At 41.4% G+C, this 23,640-nt stretch overlaps 2 protein-coding genes and 1 long non-coding RNA gene across 3 annotated transcripts; all 3 read left to right on the forward strand.

The window, feature by feature from the left end:
• The first annotated feature begins 1,050 nt into the window (after positions 1-1,050).
• On the forward strand, positions 1,051-15,771 carry LOC146569583 (receptor-interacting serine/threonine-protein kinase 3-like). Its single transcript, XM_085281984.1, has 14 exons — positions 1,051-1,327; positions 1,932-2,111; positions 2,206-2,524; positions 2,605-2,753; positions 2,852-2,901; positions 3,147-3,302; positions 3,401-3,483; positions 3,593-3,659; positions 3,754-3,800; positions 4,097-4,163; positions 4,279-4,316; positions 14,976-15,027; positions 15,116-15,361; positions 15,443-15,771. Exons 2-14 carry the CDS (start codon positions 1,957-1,959, stop codon positions 15,448-15,450), a joined length of 1,437 nt encoding a protein of 478 aa, XP_085138110.1. The 5' UTR covers positions 1,051-1,327; positions 1,932-1,956; the 3' UTR covers positions 15,451-15,771.
• LOC146569584 (uncharacterized) lies at positions 6,331-9,521 on the forward strand. Its single transcript, XR_014893359.1, has 3 exons — positions 6,331-6,451; positions 8,086-8,234; positions 8,964-9,521. It is a non-coding gene; the product is annotated as an uncharacterized LOC146569584 (long non-coding RNA).
• Positions 15,772-16,752: 981 nt separating the features above from the next.
• Positions 16,753-23,550, forward strand: LOC146569585 (inosine-5'-monophosphate dehydrogenase 1a-like). Its single transcript, XM_085281979.1, has 17 exons — positions 16,753-16,962; positions 17,099-17,589; positions 18,258-18,356; positions 19,390-19,438; positions 20,065-20,166; positions 20,268-20,342; positions 20,478-20,684; positions 20,866-20,953; positions 21,043-21,242; positions 21,443-21,533; positions 21,631-21,726; positions 21,825-21,968; positions 22,066-22,207; positions 22,284-22,427; positions 22,513-22,596; positions 22,837-22,853; positions 22,965-23,550. The coding sequence occupies exons 2-17, from the start codon at positions 17,354-17,356 to the stop codon at positions 23,066-23,068; spliced, it is 1,878 nt and encodes a 625-aa protein (XP_085138105.1). The 5' UTR covers positions 16,753-16,962; positions 17,099-17,353; the 3' UTR covers positions 23,069-23,550.
• The last annotated feature ends 90 nt before the right edge of the window (positions 23,551-23,640 follow it).

Below are 23,640 nucleotides of genomic sequence, written 5' to 3' on the forward strand. Positions count from 1 at the left end.
ACTGAAATTAGAACTCTTCCAAGATTTTTAGTAGCTGCAACTATAGTTTGAATTTCAAAATATTATGCCACCTCATTTTTGAGTTATTGCATTCAGAAAACTTGGGTCACCACGCCATCCGCCAGGGGAGTATTGACAATACCCATCACAGGAGTGTGTGAGGGTGCAGCTCAAGCGTGAAGGAGTCTTTACATCAACTACATGAACATTTCTGACTCGCACTGGAATAAATTGGCCGTGGATAAATCAATGAAATGTTTAAAATCAGTTGCATGGATCATAGTGTTAAAAGGGCAAAAGGGCTCTGCGTCAACCAGCAGAGCACTGAAAATCCCTTATTAGTCATTAAATCTTTGGAGCAGCATATGATTTATGTGACAGTGCAATGATCTTGTTTTTACTAGAAACAAACAAGCTGTGAAGAAGTTATAAACTTGACTCTCTTAGTCAAAAGCATAAAACTCCAAAGTAAAGTCCTGAAGTAAAACAGTTTTTTATTACATGGAAATGATCGGCCAGCTGAAAAATGTTGAAAATTCAATCAACTAGTGGGAATTTTTAAATTAATGGCTCCAGTAGGATAGACATGCAATTACTGGCACTTGTATCCAGAAAGATTGTTTCATTTCTCTGACCCACTACAGTGCTTCACGTTGTTACACCAAAACTACCAAAAATAAATGTATCCATATAAGTGACTGCCTATGACTGTTTTTCAATTTTTCTTTTATTTTTTCTTTATAATTAAGTCGTTGACCAGATCATCATCTATACCCAGGGGATGCTATACCCTGTATTTACGGACTTCCAAAGATCAACAAAGATCCCACTCAGACCCATTGTTAGCAGCATAATCTAAGCTACCTGCAACATTTCTAAAAATCTTGCCACCATCCACCCTTGTGGGGAACACCCCCCATCACATCAAAAAACTCCACCGACTTCACCAACAAGGTCTAGAAACTTACAGCAGCAAACCTTGATACTCTAGTTAAACACTTTTTATAGCGGTGGTTTGAAGCCTTAAAGGTCATGATTTCTTTACGTGTAAAGACGTGCATGCGTTTTTGTTTTGTTTTTGGCGAAAGAAAGCATTTTTTCAGCAAAATATTGTCTCTCAAAAAAGTTATAAGCAACTGTTCATACCAGTAATACTGTCAATACTCGCTCATTACGTTTAATGTAAGCCCCGCCCCTTCACTACAATTCGAGGGCGTGTCAGGATACGAAAATGAAAGTCGGAACGTCTGTTTTTTTTGTTTTGTTTTTTTTTGACCACGGCTTTGGTTTGAACTAACTCTTAGATCTGCATGTGGAACAGCTTCAGGTGAGTAGCAGCCAGCGTTTTACTTTTTTATCCTCTTTCCTCACAGATGCTTTAGCTCCAAATCAAACGACAGCTCCAGTTTGCAAAACAATACGCTACGAAATGTCCCTCAGAACTTTTCTTTCTTTATTACTTGTTCACAACAGGAAGACCATTTCTCGTTGCTCATTAATATTTTTTGTCATTTCCTTCCAAGCATTTTTTCAAACGTGTTAGGACATTTGGACACAGTATTATCAACGATGTGAATGGGTACTGTAAAAGATGAAGCGGAATGGAATTAAAACAATTTGTGGAGGGGACAGCGGTCTGTCAGTGAAGTAGGAAGAAGAAGACACAGAAGAGTGAGGGTAGAGCCTTACTGGCTGTATAGGAGTTTAGTCTCCTTTTTTTCTTTCTAGCTTTGGGAAATTCAGAATCCAGAATTTCAAAAATGTCGTGAGAAGTGCACCAGTATTGCTAAAAAAGTGGAAAATGTGTATCAATGTGTTGCTTCCAGTTGCTTTCATGTTAGTGCAACAACAAAGACTTCTAAGGTGTTGTAAAAAATACTTACAAAAGCTGGGTTTATTCTCCTCACTGTGTCATTTTATTATGTTTTAAGGTTTTGTACCTGAGTTCAGCAGGTGATGGAACTGCAGAGACCTAAATTTGAATCAGTTGGAAACGAAAGCTTGGAGAACTGGCAGTTAATTGGCTTTGGTGGATTTGGTCAAGTCTTCAAGGCTAGACACAAGAAGTGGAGGTGTGACGTGGCCATTAAGCTACCTCGACATGCTGCTGGGTAAAATTAGAACAGAACATTTTTTTCTTTCTATACTTCCAAGTACATGAACTAGTCCTTTCCTAAAGCTTTTACATTTTCCTTCCAACACTAGGGACATAGAACTGTGTGAGGAGGCAAATCATATGGCCAAAGTCTCCTTACACAGTTCTGTGCTGAGGCTTTATGGAATATATAGGGGATGTCCACCAAATGGAGGGCAGAACATTCAGTTGGGAATTGTTATGGAGCTCATGGATAGAGGATCTGTTCAGACCCTGCTGGAGACTTTGTCAGGTCCACCACCATGGCCTCTGGCCTTCCGCTTGGCCTACGAAATCGCTCAAGGAATGAACTTCCTCCATGAGAAGAACATTTTGCACCATGACCTAAAGCCAAGCAATGTACTGCTGGATGATGACCTTCATGCCAAGGTAAAGTGCTCTCCACTCAACTCATTAGTTTATACTGATGTAATTGTGTTATTTTATTTTTTTCCTTGATTATTTTGCAGCTGGCAGATTTTGGTCTGTCCAGGGTTTCCACCAGTGTTCTGATGAGCTCTGAAGAAATGTCCACAGTGAAAGGAGGCACATGTCAGTACATGCCTCCAGAGTCTTTTGATCCATCATATAAGCCTGTTCGTAAATTCGATATATACAGGTAAACATTAAAAGAATAGTTGTGGGGATTTATGTATGATTATAGATTTTACCTTAAACACATTGTGTTAATTCCTTCTCTTTCTTTATCTTGTAAAGCTATGGTATTCTTCTGTGGTCTATTATTTGCGGAAAAAAGCCTTTTCCAGGTACAATGAATGGATTTCAGTTACTTATCATTTTCCATAAATTTCTCTATGTTTGTGTGTTTGTTTTTCCTCATAAGTTTCCAGTTTTCTGGTCAAACAATTTTTGCCCTTCTTTGTAAAATTAAATTTTAATTTAGATTTCATGTTTTACAGCTAATATAAACATTATCAAGAAACTTCCAAAAATACACTGTCTCATTTGTGCTCATGTTTTTTAATGAAAGTCTTTATTGTATTTCACACAGATGCTACTCTAGCTCTTTTGGCACTGAAGATCCCAAAGGGGGACAGACCTCCCTGTGATGAAATAGACCAGAGAAAGGCAGAAGGGCTGAGAGAGCTGGTTGGCCTCATGGAGAGGTGCTGGGATGGAGATCCATCCAAGAGGCCAGACTTTGGAGGTATGTGTTAACTACCTGTATTAAACACTCTGTATTAAACAGCCGACGTTTTATATGTGCATGAAATCACATATATTCACAATCACATTTTGTTTCAGAGTGTGATGAAATCACTAAGGATGTGTTCTCAAAGCACAGGGCGGGGATTCACCAGGCAGTCGGACAAGTCATGAAAAAATTGGTGCAACTCAACTTATAATTTCAGAAATGAACTAATAAAGTAGTCAACAATTTCAATTTTAGATGGAGCACTTTTATCAGACTTCTTTGGGTACTGTTTACTTTCCTAGGATTCACAACATGGTAATCAATATCCTGACACATGTGGTCCACTCGGTGTTAATCATGAGATGCCAGGTAGATTCTTCAGTACGGTTTGTCACTTTATTCTCAGACTTATTCCTTTCTTATTAACAATGAACATCATACAGATATTTCTCTTTTTTTTCAGGACAGTCAGAGTCAAATGATAAAGTTGATGGAAGAACTGAAATGCAGGTATTTAATATGCACTCACAAATCTACCTCTCACAAAGTGAAAAGAAATGTAATCAAGTCTTTCTCAAGTGTTTCTTGATCATTTTAATTACATATTGCATCATTAGACAGAATGAATGATCTTATTAGTTGATTTTCACATTATGCCACATGTCCCTTGGACGCAAGTAGGAAGGATTCACAATCACAATGAGTGTAAAAACAGATATTAGTGTAAAGTTTTAGTAAAGAGTATGGCCTTTATGGTGTATCCTTTTATCAGACTTCTTTGTGTTCTGTTAATTTCGCTTGTCTAGGATATGCAGCTTGATCATCAACATTCCATCACATCGAGTCCATCTGGTTTTACTGCTGAGATGGCAGGTAGATGCTTCACTATGACTTGTCACTTATGTTTATTGTCATACACATTTATTTCTTAACAACAAAAAACATCAGACAGATGTTTTGTATATCTATATATTATTTTCTTTTTCATGACCGCCAGCATCAAACGATACTTTGGACATCCCATTGCGGGTATTTATTTGGAAGCAAGAAGACGCCATAACTATTATCCCCAACTGAAACAGCAAGCCATCATGGGATATGAGTGAATACTCCTCAGTTTACTTAAAGAAAGGGGTTTGCTTAATGTTTGGCACAGATCATTGTCCTATTGTGCTTTGCAACTACTAGTTCTTTGTGCTTTCAAAGGATTGTGTTGGATGTTAATAGTCTGCATTAAAAAAACATTTTAATTGGGTTTTTTAATATTTTACTGTTAAACCTTCTTACAAGGACCTGTATTTTATCAACATGTTTAGACATAAAAACTAAAATTGATATGTATTTGCCTACTCAGTGGAATTGCTTATTTTGTATTCTATACACAGATGTTCTGCTGATTTTACTTTAAATGATCATCTGTCTCTCTGTTAATGAAAATAAACTCGTGCTACCCATCAACCTCCTAGTAGATGTACATGTTCCAGGTCCGATTCACAAGATTTTGGAAAATTTGACCTCTGACCTTGACATCACATTCAAAGTTACTTAGATTTGAACTTTTGGTTGGTGAAATTATAGTATGAATGAGAAAACTTGACCTCTGACCTTGACATCGAGGTCACTGAAATTAGAACTCTTCCAAGATTTTTAGTAGCTGCAACTATAGTTTGAATTTCAAAATATTATGCCACCTCGTTTTTGAGTTATTGCATTCAGAAAACTTGGGTCACCACGCCATCCGCCAGGGGAGTATTGACAATACCCATCACAGGAGTGTGTGAGGGTGCAGCTCAAGCGTGAAGGAGTCTTTACATCAACTACATGAACATTTCTGACTCGCCATTAATGACACTCTGGATGCCCCTGTAGTTATCAGTGGGGTTCCAGTAAAAATAAAATAAAAAAACGATTTAAAAAAAAATCTGTAATTTCTAAATTTATAATATTTATAATTCTTTTCAGGTAGAGACATCAGTAAGTTTAGAAATGAACACCACACAATGCCAAGTGTATTTCACCAGTGATAATTACTGTGAATCATTGTATGTATGAGCAGTGAAATTAAGAAATTTACTGTGTTTTAAGAATGTAGCTTTCATTAAATCCACAAAAACAATAGATTCCACACTTTCTGACTGTACTTTGAACTGATGCATAATTAATATTATTACAAAAGGCCAGAAGTTGCCTATATTTTTTAAAGGTCTTGATGCATGCTCGATCATCCAGGTAAGGAAATTTTTCATTTTAAGATCTAGCAACCCTGTGCCTCACTCAGAATCACACAACTCAGTCATGACAAATGTGTAGCCGGGATTGCCAGAGGTACAATCTTTGTGAGATTGTGAGATATCGACAAATAAAGTTGACTTTGACTTTGACTTTGACTTTTGACAGACAACACATAGAAGCCATACATTTTTGAGTCAGCTATTGGTGTATGTCGAAACAAATCATTTTGCAACAAGCAAACACATTTATATTACCTTCAGTTTTTAATAAGCATCTATTTATTTAACTCACTAACATTGTGTGAGCTTTCAATACAAAAACACCCCACCACCACCAACATGAAAATTTACTCTGACTCACAAAACCTACAAAATACTTCCTCTATTTAAAGGCTTGTGTGTTTTCCACAAACTGACCATTGCAAAATGGGAAGCTTGCCAGGTTAAATGGTGAGCTGTTAACAGAATCCCACAGTGCTGTGTAATGTGCCAGACAATCCCGGTCTGCAAAAGCTTTGTTCTGTTTAATTTTCGTTTGAAAGAAATAAGTTCACAGTTTCCTTTTTCTCCATTGTTTTTATTTCCTTTCTTTTTCCACATGGTGGCACTAAGTCATCTATACAGAATTAATTAACGGTGCTGTAAAGTTAGAGCGGACTATACCATTATGGTTCTTTTGTAAGGAGTGACAGTGGTATCGAGAGGCTTCTCTCTTTTTTGGAAATTAAGGTTCAGTCAGGAAGTTTAGTTATCACTTTAATTACTGCAGACAAAAACACATTTTCCTTCCAAGCTGCCAACCTCGCCCCGCCCCATCCTCCCTCTTGCTCAGTAAGTAAACATGGGAAAGTGAAAGCTAGAAAGTCCATAGCTTTGCCACAGCTTTGGTTTGAACTTTCAAATCTGGAAGTGGAACATCTTGACAAAAAGGTGAGTAGCCGCAAGCATTTTAATACATTGTTCGTTTTTAAAACATAAGCCATTTTCCCTTTAAAAACCCCGACACATAGGAACATGACAAAGAAAATGACGCATGATTGTCTACAACTTGAGGAAGTTTGGGTTGCATTTGTATTTGTGGTCTCAGAAGAGCGAGTATGAGTAATCTAAAAGATATTTAGAGACCGTGATCTCTGAAATCGGAAAAGATTTCAAACAGTTTGTGAACATGGAGGACCCTGCACAGAACCGCGGTTGCACAGACGTTCATGTTAAAATGCAGACAAGACAAGAATATATAACTTATGAATAATCTATGCAAAAGTTGTGAACATGGAGGAGTCTGCACGATAAACACGAGGGCAACAGCCTGCCAGTGAAAGAGGAAGCAGTAGATGTAGCTTGCTCTGGTTCGTTCTGTCACGGACCGTGCGGAAAGGTGTGTGGTGGACCCAGGAGCGAACACAAGCGAGGATGCAGGAGTGGAGTTAAACAAAAGCGAGTCTTTTATTCTGGCTGATGAAAGGAACAAAACAGAGTGAGGGCAGCATAAGAGTAATAGTTCAAACAGAAACCTAAACTGGACATAAACTAAGGAAAAGCTATGGCTGGAGATACGGAACACAGGGGGTGGTAACACAGACGACGCGACACAGACTACATGAAACACAGAGACTAAATACACAAGAGGGATGATCAGAGGAAGTGGCCACACATGGGAACACAGCTGACACAGATAAACATAACAAGACAAGGCAGGAGTAAACAACACTGACGGGAGACTGTCAAAGTAAAACAGGAAGTACACAGAGGTGCAAACAGGAGGAGAGAGAGAGCACGGGCATAGTGGGCTGGGGAAACATGGAATGAAACACAAGGAGGGGAGATGAGGGCTCACAGATACATAGAGGGGCACACAGGGGATAAGAGTCACAAGGGGAAGTCAAATAAGGAACAACATAACAGGACAACTCAGGAAACATGACCTAAATAAGGAACGAAATACAAAAATACAAGAAACTAAGAATACTGGGCCCACATGGCCCAGGACCATGACACGTTCCCTGCTAAAAAAAAAAACGCATGGAAGAAAATGCCCAGGGATTTGCATCAGTTTGTTAGTGTACTGATAGTCTAGTTAGTTTGCTCATCTTTGATAATCTGTGCTTTTCTGTATATATGAAATTAATTTTCGTATTGTAACTGAGCCCTTACGGTTCCCTTTGATACATAATAACAGTTTTATCAGACGTCCTGCGCACTTTATACCTCTGTTCTGGGATTCCAACACGTTCTCACTCCCAAAGCGTAACATTTTACGCTAGGTGACAAATCGTCAACATATTACGTTTTCGGCTACCCACCACGTTCCTAAATGACGACCTCGGAAAAAAGAGGAAATATGAGAACCGCCTGGACTCCATCTACACATGTTCACTACGCATTAGCAGTCAGTGTACTATTTGTTTGTCACTCGTGTTTTATTCTGTATTCTTTGCTTAATGGTTGTTGGATTAATATTTCTAAACAGCCAAATATTTGTGCATGTCTTTCTATTCTGTTTTAAAAACGTATCATGGTACTGCTGTAGTTATTGAGTATAAACTAAAAGTATGTCTGTGAAGGTTCTCAGTCATCCAGGTCATCTAGTCAAAGGAGTTTGCAAAGAAAAGCGTCTGGACTTCTTTAAGTTGCTTGAAGACTGTGATGATCCTCTAATCGCCTGAGCCAAGGTGTGAAACTGGGTGTGGGTCCCAATCAGCCAGAGTTTCCGGTGAGTTCATTGTGAAACCTGCGGTTGCATAAGGTGGTGGGGGGCACCTTATGCGAATTCGCATAAGGTGGCCCCACCTTATGCGAATTTGTCACGTCAATGTATGCGCTCGGTGTTTGCTGATATCAAACTGTAGCATTAGGACCACTGAGTTAACCTTTGTAGTGATACTCACTCCTTTTTATTTAGACCTGGTTTGATTCTGGGATAGTTGAATATTTGTATATAATCCCTGCAGCTGTCAGACTCTATAGCAGGGGTCACCAGCCTTTATTAAAACAGAGTTAGATAAAACTGTGAACAGTTTGGTTCATCTCTAGTTACATGGTTCTATCTTGATAAGCTGTCTTATCACAGATTAATTTTTCAAAAATATTAATGATTTAAGCAAGGAAAGGGCTACATGTCAACATACAACTCTTTATTTCTATTAATGTCTCACTTCATTCCTACCTGATTGACATGTTTAGGAATTATGAGTGATTGGCTCACTGTAGTTGTGAAAGTTGCTACCAATCAAATTATGATATGTTGAAGTTAAAATAAAACACAACTGTTTTAGATATTATCTAATATACATTTTGTAATTATCCTTATAATTACAAAATGTTTTATGTAAGATTTAAGTTTTGTGATTTAAATCTGACATCACAAAAGTATTTTGGAATTTGAATAATGTATTTTGTAACTGCAGTACACATAATACTGATTTTGAACAATTTTGTCCAGGTTCCTTGTCACCGCGGACTCCTTCAGCACCAAGCGTTCAGTTACAGAGTCGGTGTGTCAGATCAACCCCCCAAGCAGCGACGGCCATCTGGGACTGTCTAGTGGACGACTTCATGGCTGTGCCTTCACCTGGAGACTGGCGGTCCATCACAGAGGGATTCCAGGAGCGCTGGAACTTCCCTCTGTGCTGTGCAGCTCTGGATGGGAAGCACGTCCAGACAAAGGCACCCCATATATCATATAGGAGACACACACATTGATATACACTAAATATTTATTTCATTTCTTTTTTTGTGGTGCCCAAATTTATGCAGCTGCTTGATTTTGTTTAAACAATTATTGCACACTTTCTGTAAATCCAGTAAACTTCTTTTCACTTCTCAAATATCACTGTGTGTGTCTCCTGTATGATATTTAACTGACATTTTTTTATTGTAACAACCAACGATTTATACAGGAAAATGATGTCTATTAACAAGGTTGCCCAAACTTTTGCATCCCACTGTATTAGTATATTTTGTCATTAGTATAATATGAAATAAATTCTACATGTGTCAAGTCGTGTGCCAACATTTGCTGTGTAGTAGAACTGAGACATTAGTCATTATAAAAATTTATTTGAAATAATATTAGAATTCTCAAACAGAAAAACATTAAACATAAATATATAAAATATAAGTATTTACAGAGAGACAGGAATAAAAAGGACCAGTTGCTCTCCAGAGCAGGAACAAGGCTCAGGAGGAAATGCTCCATTGGAGACTGGTGTGGACTCTTCAGGGACACCAGGGTGGCCAGCTCCACCACCGATGGACCGTCCTGGGACCCGTCCCTCATCTGCCTCGGAGCCGTCCTCCCCTGTGGGCCTGTAAAACAGCACAAAACACAAAGAAATGAGAAGGCTGCTACTAGATTTTAATTTCAACATTGAGAAAAAAACAAAAACAGGATATAATCAGATTGGTTGTAGATATTTAGTAAAGGTGATCACAAGGCAATCCCACCGACTAAAAAGGTATCAGTGCTTGCTGTACATACCTGTGGGTGCAGCAGCAGGAGCTCAGGGACTGGGGAGCCAGGAGAAGCAACTGCGGATGCTCTGCTTCAGAATCAGTTGGTTCTATCAATACAGTATTAAATGTTAACAGGTTGAATATAATAATCATAGAGTAGACAGTGGTCCCTCATTTATTGCAGCAGGGGTTCTCAGAATAACTAGCCCCTGGCCACGCACTTTATACACTGTTTTCCCCACACACATGAACATTGGTCACAGTTCTCACAATTGATTCTCAAAGTGCAAACCTTTGTAGATTGCAAAACGTAAAAGTATTATTATGCCGCGGTTTGTCTGTCCGAATGAGGCTCATAGTTATGGGTGTTTTCGTGCTGTTTTTTCTATTGGACGTGATGGTTATCAAAACCAAACATGATAAATTTGGCAAGCGCAGGAGACACGACACGGAGGAGATTTGTCAATCAGGCTGCAGAATGCAATGCTGTGTCACAGCTGGCGGAGTGAGCCGTGTGGAGTGGAGGAAAAGGAGGACCCAAAATGCAGCAAACTGATGATACGAGTGAAGTTTATTTACACGGTGGCAGTGGCAAAAACAGGCAATGAAGCATGAGTAATGACAAACCTAAACTGGGAGAAACTAAAGAGCAAACCTGAAGTCTACAAAACGGAGAGCGGAGCAGAGAGACAAAAAACACAAAAAACCAGGAGCACGAGAGTCCAGAACCAAAACACGACTGCTCACTAGTCCGTAATACAGTAAAGTCCGGGGGTTGACAACACAAGAGCTGAAACAGTGCAGGGGACCGACCGTGCACACAGCAACGGCGGCGACGGACCAGGCGTGGATGAAGACACGGAGGCCGGACCAGGCGTGGATGAAGACACGGAGGCCGGACCAGGCATGGATGAAGGGACGGCTGCGGCACCTGACGGCAGCAGGACGGCTGCGGCATCTGACGGCAGCGGGACGGCTGCGGCACCTGACGGCAGCGGGACGGCTGCGGCACCTGACGGCAGCGACGCTGCAGGCGGTGATGCGAATGGTGATGATGTGAATGCTGTAGGCGGTGGCGTGAATGCTGCAGGCGGTGATGTGGATGCAGGCAACGGTGGCGTGGAAGTCGCGGGGGATGAGCCAGCAGGTGACGGCTGAACGGACTCCCGGACTTGTAAGACTCCATACATCTGCCGAGTGTGAGGAGAAGGGGAAGGTGGAAACAAAATGCCGAATGACGACGTAGATGATCGTCCGAGGGCAGGAGTTAGCACCGCGGCTAGCACTCCCAGCGCTACGTTTAGCATCCAACCACCGGAGCCCTTTGATTTTTCCAAACCACACGAATGGACAAGATGGGTCCGTCGCTTCGAGAGATTCCGTCAGGCAAGTAATCTGTCTGCGAGCTCGGAGGAAAATCAAGTGAACACTCTCATATATTGTATGGGAGACGAAGCGGATGACATCCTGAGAGGACTAAAGTTAAGTGATGTAGACCAACGGGACTATGCTAAAGTGAGAGATAGCTTCCACAACTTTTTCATTGTCAGGAAAAATGTTGTTTATGAGCGCGCACGTTTTAATATGCGCAAACAAGAGCTGAATGAGACTGTTGATGCATTCGTGACTGCCTTGCATGCATTAGCAGAGCACTGTAACTACGGACCGCTCCACGATGAGCTGATAAGAGACAGAATAGTAGTGGGCTTGGCCGACACGAGGCTGTCTGAGTGCATGCAGATGGAAAAAGACTTGGACTTGGATAAAGCTATAAATATGGCCAGGCAGTCAGAAGAAATCAAAAAACAACAGTCAGCTTTGAGAAGTGAAACAAATGTAATGCATGTAAATGCGAAAACAGTTGACAGAGTGATACAAAAGCACGACAAAACAAAGTTCAACATGTACAAAAATAAAACTGTCAAAACACAACAGCAATATAGCAAGAGACAAAGTAACAAATGCTACAAGTGCGGAGGCTCTCCACATCCGAAACCTGAGTGCCCAGCAAATGATGCAAAATGTCATTTATGTGGAAAAAAAGGTCACTACCAGCGAGTCTGCAGACAAAGCAAGACAGTGCAAAGTATTGAGGAGGAAGAGGAGCAAGGTTTCTTCCTAGGCTCAGTTTCCAGTGACGGCCAGGCGTGGACAGCCATCATACAAGTGAAAGATGCAAAAATCACTTTCAAACTGGATACTGGAACAGATGTGACTGTAATAGCTGACTCGGACTTATCAAAGATTTTTGCTAACGAACACAGACCAGTTCTCCAGCAGCCAGAAAAACCTTTGTTAGGCCCTGGAAAAACACCACTGGACGTTGCAGGTTTTACAAAGCTACAGCTCAACTACGGAGCGAAACAGACAACAGAGAAGGTCTATGTTGTAAGAAACCTGAACACCCCACTGCTAGGCCTGCCCGCCATTACAGCTCTTGACCTGCTGGTGCGAGTTGACGCGGTTTCAATGGACACTCTGAAGACTACTTACCCTAAACTTTGCAATGGTCTAGGGAAAGTGCAGCGGGCCTATCACATTAAACTCAAACCGAATGCTGTGCCGTACTCACTCAAAACTCCGCGAAGGCTTCCTCTGCCTCTGATGGGAAGGGTAAAAGAGGAACTCCAACGAATGGAAGAGCTTGGTGTCATTACCCGAGTTGAGGAACCAACGGATTGGTGTGCCGGCATGGTTGTTGTTCCAAAGAAAAACAGCCCTAGGCTAAGACTTTGCGTAGACTTTACCGGACTAAATGAGTATGTGTGCAGGGAAAAATATGTGCTGCCATCGGTTGAACAAAGTCTCGGAATGCTCGCAGGAGCCAAAGTGTTTAGCAAACTGGATGCCAACATGGGCTTCTGGCAGATTCCCCTGTCCGATGAGTCTGCCAAACTCACCACCTTCATCACACCCTTTGGGCGGTTCCACTTTAACTGCCTACCGTTTGGGATCAACTCAGCGCCCGAACACTTTCAGCGCATGATGGCAGAGGTCATCGAGGGTCTCGAAGGAGTGGTGTGTCACATTGACGATGTGTTGGTGTGGGGACGTAACCATCAGGAGCACGATTCCCGTCTCCATGCTACACTGCAAAGACTGGAAAAAGCAGGCATAACGCTGAATGTTGAAAAATGCGAGCTCTCCCAGAGCAAGGTTGCTTTCTTGGGTCACATCATAGCGGATACAGGAATCAGTCCTGACCTGAAGAAAACGGAGGCAATTACAGAAATGACAGAGCCAACTAATGTGTCAGAGTTGCGCAGTTTTCTGGGCATGGTGAATCAAGTGGGCAAGTTCATCCCCCATTTAGCTGAAAAAAACAAAGCCCTGCGAGATCTTCTTTCCAAAAAGAACGCATGGTATTGGGGAACTGACCAAGTGAGAGCTTTCAAAACATTACGAGATGCCCTGACCTCACCCCCAGTGCTCGCAATGTATGACCCCAACAGAGACATTAAAGTATCAGCAGATGCTTCATCCTATGGTCTCGGAGGTGTTCTTTTGCAGCTGTGGGAAGAAGGATGGCGACCAGTGGCGTATGCATCGAGGTCCCTTTCTCCTACAGAACAACGATACGCACAAGTGGAAAAAGAGGCACTGGCATCTACATGGGCATGTGAGCGTTTTCGTGATTTCCTGATTGGTAAACATTTTTGTCTTGAAATGGACCACAAACCTCTCGTTTCCTTACTGGGAGGACAAGCTCTGGATCTCTTGCCACCCAGGATCCAGCGATTCAGAATGAGACTCATGCGTTACTCGTACACTGTGCAGTACGCCCCAGGGAAATCGCTCTGGACAGCAGATACTTTGTCCCGCTCACCTCTGAAAAAACCAATGAACCTGTCAGACAAAGAGCTAATGGAAAGCACAGACATATATGTCGACAGTATTGTAGCAAACATGCCTGTCAGTTCATCATATATGCAAACACTGAAGGAACAACTGAAAAGCGACAGTGTGTGTGCTCGCGTCATGGACATGTGCACCGAAGGCTGGCCAGAACATGCAAAACAAGAGCCTTTACTGCGAAATTACTGGCCTGACCGAGCCACGCTCACTGTTGAAGACGGCCTTTTGTTGAAAGACACACGGCTTGTCATTCCTTCAGCAATGAGAAACGAGGTGCTGGAAAAACTACACGAAGGACATCAAGGTGTTGTAAAATGTAAAGCTCGTGCACGCCAAACAGTGTGGTGGCCCGGGCTGAGTCAACAAATCTCTGAGATGGTGCTCAAGTGCAAAACGTGTATTCAAGAAAGACACAATAACAGTGAGCCACTCATGCCAACAGAATACCCTGCCCGCCCATGGCAGAGAGTGGGCACAGATCTTTTCGAGCTGGGAGGGAAAACTTACCTTCTCGCTGTTGACTATCACTCTAGATTTGTTGAAATTGCTTTGTTAAACAGGACAAAATCAAACGACGTCATTACTCACCTGAAATCTTTCTTTGCCCGTCATGGCATCCCAGAGGTCCTCATGTCTGATAATGGGCCACAGTATTCAGGTCAAATCTTTACAGACTTTGCAGCAGCATACGGCTTCAAACACATCACAAGCAGTCCCAAGTTTCCGCAAAGTAATGGAGAAGCAGAACGTGCTGTGCAGACTGTAAAAAATCTTCTGAAAAAAGCAGCTGATCCTTATCTAGCTCTTCTTGCCTATAGAGCTACACCACTGCAGTCCGGATACAGCCCTGCAGAGCTTTTAATGGGCAGACGTCTGCGAACCACACTGCCGATGCTTCCATCGCAGCTGGAGCCCGCACTGCCGGACAACGCACTGCTCGCTCAAAAGGAAAGGGAGAAGAGGATGATGGACATGGCAAACTTCAACAGGCGCCACCGCGCAAAACCTTTAGGCAGCCTGTCCCCAGGACAGCAAGTTTGGGTGACTGATGTCAAAACTACAGGCACTGTTATCCAAAATCACTCTACACCCCGATCATACACAGTGGAGTTGACAACTAAAAGTATGTTTTATTTCCCTTTGCCAACAGAATTATATCAGCAGTTTTGCTACAAAAATGAATGAACATGAAAAAGGTGTGTATTATTTATTATTTCACAGTCACGTTCACAATTTTTATTCTATGATTTTTAAATACATGCTTTCATTTTCTTCATTTACAAGCAGCAGACTTTGTTGATAGAAACAGGGCACAGTTAATCCAAGAAGTTTCTGAAGTGCTGGCGATAGCAGAAGAGCTTGGAGACCTGGTCCATCCTGAAGCCTATTCAAATATTCGAGCTAAACCGGCAAGTCAAGATAAAATGAGGGAGCTCTTTCAAAGAACACTGCGTTCAGGAGGGGTGAAGGTCAAAGCAGCCTTCTTTGATGCCCTTGAAAAACATCATCCAGAACTAGTGGAGAAGCTTGGTATGATTTGCTCTTATTAAAAAGGTCAAATATGGTTTAACATGTATAACAAGTTAATAGTTTCTCTTTTATTTTCTATAGATGGCTAGTTCCAAAGCAGCTTTTGCATTCCTGCATCTTTTGGACAGAAGCGTCAAAGACCTTTCCTGCCCTTTTAAAACCAAACTTGAATCTTTTGTGAAAAATATGTACTGGTATTATATTTGATACATGAATTTTTTTGAGTTTTTGAAACCTCATTAGTGTGTTTTTTTCCCCCTAAAGACCTAAATAGACTGCACCCAAAATTTCTAAACTAACTGCTAAAAAAATGACAGAATTAGCAAATATGATACAATTTAAAATCAAATGTGCCAATTTCTTCTTATTGTTTTATAATTTGTCAATAAACAGTCCCGTTTTTTTAAAAACCAGTATTCTCTGGGAGTTATTTCATGGTTCAGGCTTTGGATAGTTAATATAGAAATATCTTATATGCATATGTTTTGGTCCATATATCATTTATTGACATTTTGTTAAACCATACTAATTTAAGAACAAGTCATGAATATGAGGCTTAATAAAAATCTCTGTGCAAAATAAGTTTTGCTTCTTAGCTTTTCAACATTTCTGTTGCATTCATTATACATTGGAGGGTTTGTTTTTTCCTTTATCTGGTGGGAGAATGGGAGCAACTGCGAGATAATGAGAGACTTGCAGTAGATAGATAGATAGATAGATAGATAGATAGATAGAGAGAGAGAGAGAGAGAGAGAGATTCTAAGAGGCTTTTCTAGTTCAATCCCTCTGTAACTGTCACAAGCAGTCAGTCAGTCAGTCACCTGTAGATGATGTTACTGAAAGCACTGTAGGTAGCAAAGTTCCTACTGTTTCTCAATGAACAGTCCAAACAGTTTAACGATTTAAGATTAAAAAGCTCCCACAGCAGCCAGAACAGACATTTCAAAGATGTTGATCTGCTAAATTTTATTAATTAAAACGTCATAATATAAGAAAGTATTTATAGAACTCTGTTGTTATACTGCCATGATAAATAATAGTGCCACGGTATACAAGCCACTCCTAAATTTAAGTGTGACAAACTAATTAGACAGCATTACGTCTTTAAAAGTTATTCTCTGTCTCATTTCTCAAAGACAGGAAGTTTGTACGTATCCTGGGGTTCGACCTTGTCTCATTCACAGCTCTGTCTACACACACACACACGAACACAGACCGTCACAACATGGTAATCTCCTGTGAGGAAAGTGTTTTCAAGTGTCGTCTTGACCCATCCTTCTCTTCCTCGGTACTACTACCTACACTCCACCCAACACCCATCTCACCCCACCCCATTCTGCATTAATGCTCCCAATCCTCTTTGTGGGAGAGTGACGTCTGCTGTCAGAAACAGAGTTAAGCTCAGCAGGCATCAGGAGAATAGAGTAGAGAGAAGCTCCCAGCCGTAGGGATAACCAAGCAAGTTTGGACCTCCAGGGGGATGAATCTCTGCTGCCTACGCAAGGCTTGACTCTCCTCCCCGGGGGCTGCTTGTTCCTTTTGCTGGGGAGAATACAGGAGATCTAAATTTGCTGTGCCACGATAGCGACCTTCATCAACAGGTGGGCAAAAAAAGACTATCCACTGTCTGAGGGCCTTAATGGCCTCCATGGATAAGTGATAACTAACTGGAATACAAACTCAGCCTTGGACAATTTGTTTAGGATCTTTTGTTGCTGTTTCTTCTATTTCCTACAGGTTTGTCATCTGCAAGTCTCGAGCGGCACGATAGCTTACTCCCATATCAGGTGTGTCTGAATGGTGTTTGTGTGAACATGCACTCAAAGCATTGACTGCGTTAGAGTGTGTCTCCCGGGGTTTGCTGAGGCCACTGTTTACTTGCAGCGTGAAGGTGTGATTGTATTTGTGTGTATGAAACAAGTCACAAGTGCTTAAAGAGTGCGTGATAGGTGGTCGGGCACCGTGGAGGTCAGAGCCCTGGATTTAATAGAGATGGAAGGTCATGCTTATGACCACTTTGGAGATGGAGAAAGGGACAGCTACCTCATTGACTACCGAAGGATTGTTGGAGACATGGAACCAGCACGGCCACGGCCCTCAAACAGAGATGGGGAGCAACCTCACCCGTATGGGGGATATGCCCACCCTGTGCTACATGGACATGGATATGAGACAGCAGCCCAGCGATACAGCGCTACACGTATTCAAGCTGGGTATGAACCAGAGAGGTCAGTGTCACACTCTCTTAGCAATCTTCGCACGCTGCAACATCACAAGCTTCTATGTGCAGATGTGATATATGAAGCCGTATAACTTGTAAACATTACACTTCCAGTAGCAACTGAGCTGTTTTCACTTTCTAGTTGCATTGGCTGTGCTCATTACAAGCTCATTTATCAGCTACCTGGGCAGCCTACCAAATCCTCTTACCTACTGTACTGCCGTCATAGGTGTATAGAAGGAGTTTCCATTGACAAGGACGGATTCTCTATTGCTTGCGTTTCCTGTCTTCTCTCCAACATTTGTAATAGGATCTAGTTACAGTATGTTTGTAAGAAACAGAGACAGATGAGCCACATGCTTTTTGAAATGGATTCAGAATTTAACTGCTGACTAACCAACCATACCTTTATTTTTAGTAAAAATACACTTTCTCCTAATTTAGGTGCACCTTTTTCAATCAGCTAAAGTGATGGACAGAATAATAAAATATTCACTTAAGTGTATAAAATCTGCAACAAGAACAAATTATTGTAAATTTAAAGCTATATATATGTCTATAATGCTGTTGTCTTTTCATTGGGATACACCAGTATTTCGCTCAGTATTTAGATGTGGTGGTGGCTAACTCATATTCTCAGCTCCACGATGAGTGTGTGTGTTTTTTAAATTTCAGCATGGCTGACTACTTGATCAGCGGGGGTACGGGTTACGTTCCTGAGGATGGACTCACAGCACAACAACTTTTTGCTATCGGTGACGGACTTACGTACAAGTAAGAAATGCTAAATTTAAAATGAAAAAAACAAAACCCCCAAAACAACCCTCACACACACAAACACATTCATGGCATTGCTTACATGCTGACACAGATCCACATGCACCTAAAGAAACACACATATACACTGTTATGTCATATCTTCCATTAAATCTTTATTAATATCAGCAATGACACATCTGCTCAGGTTTTATTTGGGGGATTATTACGCATAATACTACTTTCAAGGATGAGTCTTGAGTGGTGCTACAGACATTAAAAGCAGTGTCTGTCAGAGTGTGTGTGTGTGTGTGTGTGTGTGTGTGTGTGTGTGTGTGTGTGTGTGTGTGTGTGTGTGTGTGTGTGTGTGTGTCCTGCACATATCAGTGCTTTAATGGCTGTCAGGGTAGTTTCCTTAATGGGGCTATGTGTAGGGTTTATCAGTGTGCAGAGGATAAATGCAGAACGTTTCAGTGTGCTGCTGACAGATTATTTCTGCTTACTGTCAGCTAATAAAATAAAATAAAATGTTGCCGTGTAGGAGTGACTGCAAAACATATAGTTCACATACACAACTATAAGAGGTAGCTTTACAAGTGTTTTGCTGGTCAGTCAATGTCACTATTAACATTAAATGCTGCTTACCAGTCGCCACAGTGAGGCTGGTTTTGTTTTTTCAGTTAAGTCTTTGTGTGTTTCCTCATGGTAAAAAGTGGTCCTGGCGACACCTGCAATAGCAGGAAGCACTAAAAAGGTGGTGTTGAGTTTGTCAGCACGGTAGCATCGCAACAGTGGAAGATGCACACACAAAACTTTACAGGTGAGTAGCTGAGATCAAAATGAGCGCCGAGTTTGAAGATAGGTGGCATCCAACCCATGAGTGCTAACAACTCATGTGATGATGTAGTGATCAGTGAGAGCTGAGATCAAATCGACGCGCTGACCAGTGCAATGACTGATGTGACCCCACTGAAAAGTGATTTCTAATTTAGTTTGTGCAGTACTTCATAGTCGTCATGATCTTATCTCTCTGTCACCTCTCCCCTTTCAGTGACTTCTTGATCCTCCCCGGTTTCATAGATTTCACTTCTGATGAGGTGGTAAGTGTCATCATACTGTCTAATATATTAAACATAGCCTACTGCTCAAACTTTCTCAGTGTACTGCTCATGTGATGTGATGTAGTTGGGATTAGGGTTCTTCAACATGGGTTATGTCACAGCACTAGTTGAGGTTGCTGCTTTGGTGAATGGCAACACAGGAATAGTTTCCTTTGAAAACTGCCACGAGCAAAGTGAGCTAAGTGTGCTTCAAACACAGTGTCCTTTAACTCATTATATTTTATATTGCTGTTATTAAGGTGCTGCTGTAATCAGTCCCTAACTCTTTGTTGTGTTGCTTAGTTAAAGGTGCATGAGCACGGGGTTGTTTATTTGACTTGCACTGTGTTCATCTTTTTGAACTCTGCTGGAACATTAAATTAATTTCATGACTAGATCACATGGGTTATTGCTGGAGAGCAGGTGTTCGAGGAAGCCACCTGGGTCCTTTAAACACTCACCCGGTTAGTACAGCAGCTCCACTTCTGATGTGTCCAAACTGGCTCACTGCAGGGCAAATGAGCCAGTTAAGAAATACTTATTTAATTTGCTAAAACGCTTGTTGTAGACCTCAGTGTTGCAGTATAAGGTGATAAATTTGTTTCCAAATGCATTGAACTTTTAAGGATCTAACTTCAGCCCTGACACGAAAGATTACCCTGAAGACGCCTCTCATTTCATCTCCTATGGATACAGTCACGGAGTCATCCATGGCCATCGCCATGGCAGTGAGTACAAACACTGCATCACACTTAGTAGCTGAGTAGGTACTGCTCAAATGATGCTTTTCTTCACTTACTTACTCCTGTCTCTAAATGGTTGGTTTCAGCTGATGGGAGGGATTGGAATAATTCATCATAACTCCACTGCTGAGTTCCAGGCCAATGAGGTGCGCAAAGTGAAGGTGAGACAGAAAAAGTCACTGCACACATGTGCTCTAATTAGATTGATGAAATCATTTTTGATCTATGAAGCCCCTAACAGCCATCTGATATGGAAATTAAATCCCACTCGACATTCGTGTTTCTGTTTTTGCTAGAAATTTGAGCAGGGCTTTATTACAGATCCAGTGGTAATGAGTCCCCGTCACACAGTAGGCGATGTGTTCGAGGCCAAGTTACGCCATGGTTTCTCTGGGATCCCGATTACAGAGACTGGCAAGATGGGCAGCAAGCTGGTCGGCATAGTTACCTCCAGGGATATCGATTTTCTTTCTGAGAAGGACCATGACCAACCTCTTGAAGAAGTGAGTGTATTAATGTTGTGGACGATTCTGCAAGAATTTGTATATTTTTGAGAACATAATCTGGTAAATGGTAAATGGACTGATTCTTATATAACACTTTTCTACTCTCCCGGAGTACTCAAAGTAAGAATTATAATATCAAACGAGTGTGTGTGTGGTCACAGTTTATTTTCTGATGCAGGCAATGACAAAAAGAGAAGATCTAGTTGTTGCACCAGCTGGAGTCACACTAAAAGAAGCTAACGATATACTGCAACGTAGCAAAAAAGGTAAAACTTTAAAGAGTAACTCTGCCGTATAGGTAGCAATCATAATTGTGACTGTAGCATATTTGGCCTTTCCTTTCTCATTCTCCCAGGTAAGCTCCCCATAGTTAATGACAACGATGAGCTCGTCGCCATTATCGCTAGGACTGACTTGAAGAAGAACAGGGATTATCCTCTGGCTTCCAAGGACTCTCGTAAACAGCTGCTGTGTGGAGCCGCCATCGGTACCAGGGAGGACGACAAATACAGACTGGACCTCCTCGTGCAGGCTGGAGTCGATGTTGTTGTCCTGGTAAGTTTTGATTGTATTGTAATTAAACTTTTGTTTGATCTGTTATTTGATTCTAATTTTTTATTGGATCACATATAGTCAGCTAAGTCATTGGTCTCATAATAATCACCGGATGAATGGAACTACAGAGTTGGTATGAGTGTTTGACCGATCTTAAGTCATTTTCCCATAATTTTGTTTTATTATTATTATTATTACAGGACTCTTCTCAAGGAAACTCAGTCTATCAGATTAACACGATAAACTACATCAAGCATAAATATCCCGAACTACAAGTGGTTGGAGGAAATGGTGAGCACCATTTCTTTACTCGGGACTGTCTTCTTGAATTCATCTTCTACATTTGTGCCTTTCTTTGTCACTTTTCTGTGCCTCTGTCTCTCTCTAGTGGTGACAGCTGCTCAGGCCAAAAACCTCATAGATGCCGGTGTGGATGCCCTGAGGGTGGGAATGGGGTGCGGCTCTATCTGTATCACACAGGAAGGTACGATCATACTTAATCATGGGACATAAAAATGTATGAATTTCACTGTATTGAGGATACTTTGCTCCCAACCATCACATTGTGGTCTTGTTTCTCAGTAATGGCCTGTGGACGGCCCCAGGGCACATCAGTGTACAAGGTCGCGGAGTATGCCAGACGTTTTGGAGTGCCGGTAATCGCTGATGGAGGCATTCAAACTGTTGGACATGTGGTAAAAGCTCTTGCCCTGGGAGCATCTACGGGTAAAAGAAAGAAATTTTCTCTCATTTTCTGGAGGCATTAAATTTGTGTGTATACTTGGATTAGTCACTGAACAATTCAGTCTTTTTCCTTCCTCAGTAATGATGGGATCATTGCTGGCGGCAACTACTGAAGCTCCAGGAGAATATTTCTTTTCCGACGGTGTGCGCCTGAAAAAGTACAGAGGAATGGGCTCCTTAGATGCCATGGAGAAAAATAACAGCCAGAAACGCTACTTTAGGTGAGATTTTTACTGGAAAACACTTAATCTGGAAAACTTACCTTGTTAATCATGTGAATTATGTTTGTGTGCCCAGTGAGGGAGATAAGGTAAAGGTAGCTCAAGGTGTTTCGGGGTCAGTACAAGACAAAGGCTCCATTCATAAGTTTGTTCCTTACCTCATTGCTGGCATCCAACATGGCTGTCAGGACATAGGAGCCAAAAGTTTGTCCATTTTACGGTAAGTGTCAAACTGTGCGTCTGTTTAGTGTGAGATTTGTTACGTGAAGGCTTTCGCCAAGTATCCTCCTGTGATCTGTCTCCAGGTCAATGATGTATTCTGGAGAACTGAAGTTTGAGAAGAGGACCATGTCGGCTCAGATGGAAGGTGGCGTCCACGGGCTTCACTCGTAAGTCTGACGTTTGACTGTTTGTTTAAGGTGACCTTTACCCCTCCGCTGCAACCCCTTCTTTCTCCATGTATGTCTTTTTCTTTTCCTGTTTCTGTTGTCTAAACATTTTAATACCAGTGACAGTATGTGAACATGCTGTTGTTAGATATACTTCATTGTTAAGTGTCCATTAATTTACCTTCAACAGTATAAAACTCTCTTATCTTTTTCTCTTTATTACTCATGCTATCATATTAGATATTCTTTTGTGCCATGTAAGTAATCATTACCTCCATCTTCTCCTTTCTTAAAAAAAACCCATCTTCATTTATTTTTCTAACTGTAAAGTTTATGCTTTCCCTCTTTTTTTTCTATTCCACATGTAGTCATGAGAAGCGGTTTTACTGAAACAGGTGGAAGAGGAAACACCCGATCGGGACCCAACGTCCCGACCCCAGCAGCTATGAGCAGATGCACCGGGCGCATGTGATCAGAATGCAACGCATGAAGCTCCTGTGACTTCTACACTCTAAAGTTTAAACAAAACTATTCTGTGACCTTCTGTTCATTGGTGTCCCAGCTCTGACCCCAAAACAACTCTCTTAAAGTTCAAAGAGCCTAAAAGGATAGAGCCAAAGAACAGAGTTTTAGAGGATGGTCACAAACTCTTAATCTGTTGTTCTCCCTCTCAGGTCAAGGTGTAGAGGGAATCCTGTTATTACCTATTCTGTTGTTCCCTTTCAACAAACTTGTCATGATATATCTGCCGAGCTTGATAGAGAGGAGTACAGCCATATATTTCCTTGCTCATTTACTACTTTTACTACCCCTCCCCCCCTTTTTTTTGTGGGAAATCAAGTAAATAACAGCGCACAGAGCTTTAATCACATACTTTTAGTTCTCTTTCTCTCATATATATAACAATAACAAGTGAAGTGTGCTAATAAACACAGAAGAGTAAAATTCTCATAATGTTTTTAGTGCACAGCTTTGTCACTCAAGTCATTTCTTTGATGCGTGTCGGTGAGCTCTGTGCTGCTCTGTCATAGAAGGGACAAGAAA

Source organism: Mchenga conophoros, linkage group LG7, assembly GCF_057382185.1.
Source record: "Mchenga conophoros isolate Kocher_MC1m ecotype Shallow Benthic linkage group LG7, M_conophoros_male_GT1.1, whole genome shotgun sequence".
In the NCBI taxonomy this organism is placed as follows: Eukaryota; Metazoa; Chordata; class Actinopteri; order Cichliformes; family Cichlidae; genus Mchenga; species Mchenga conophoros.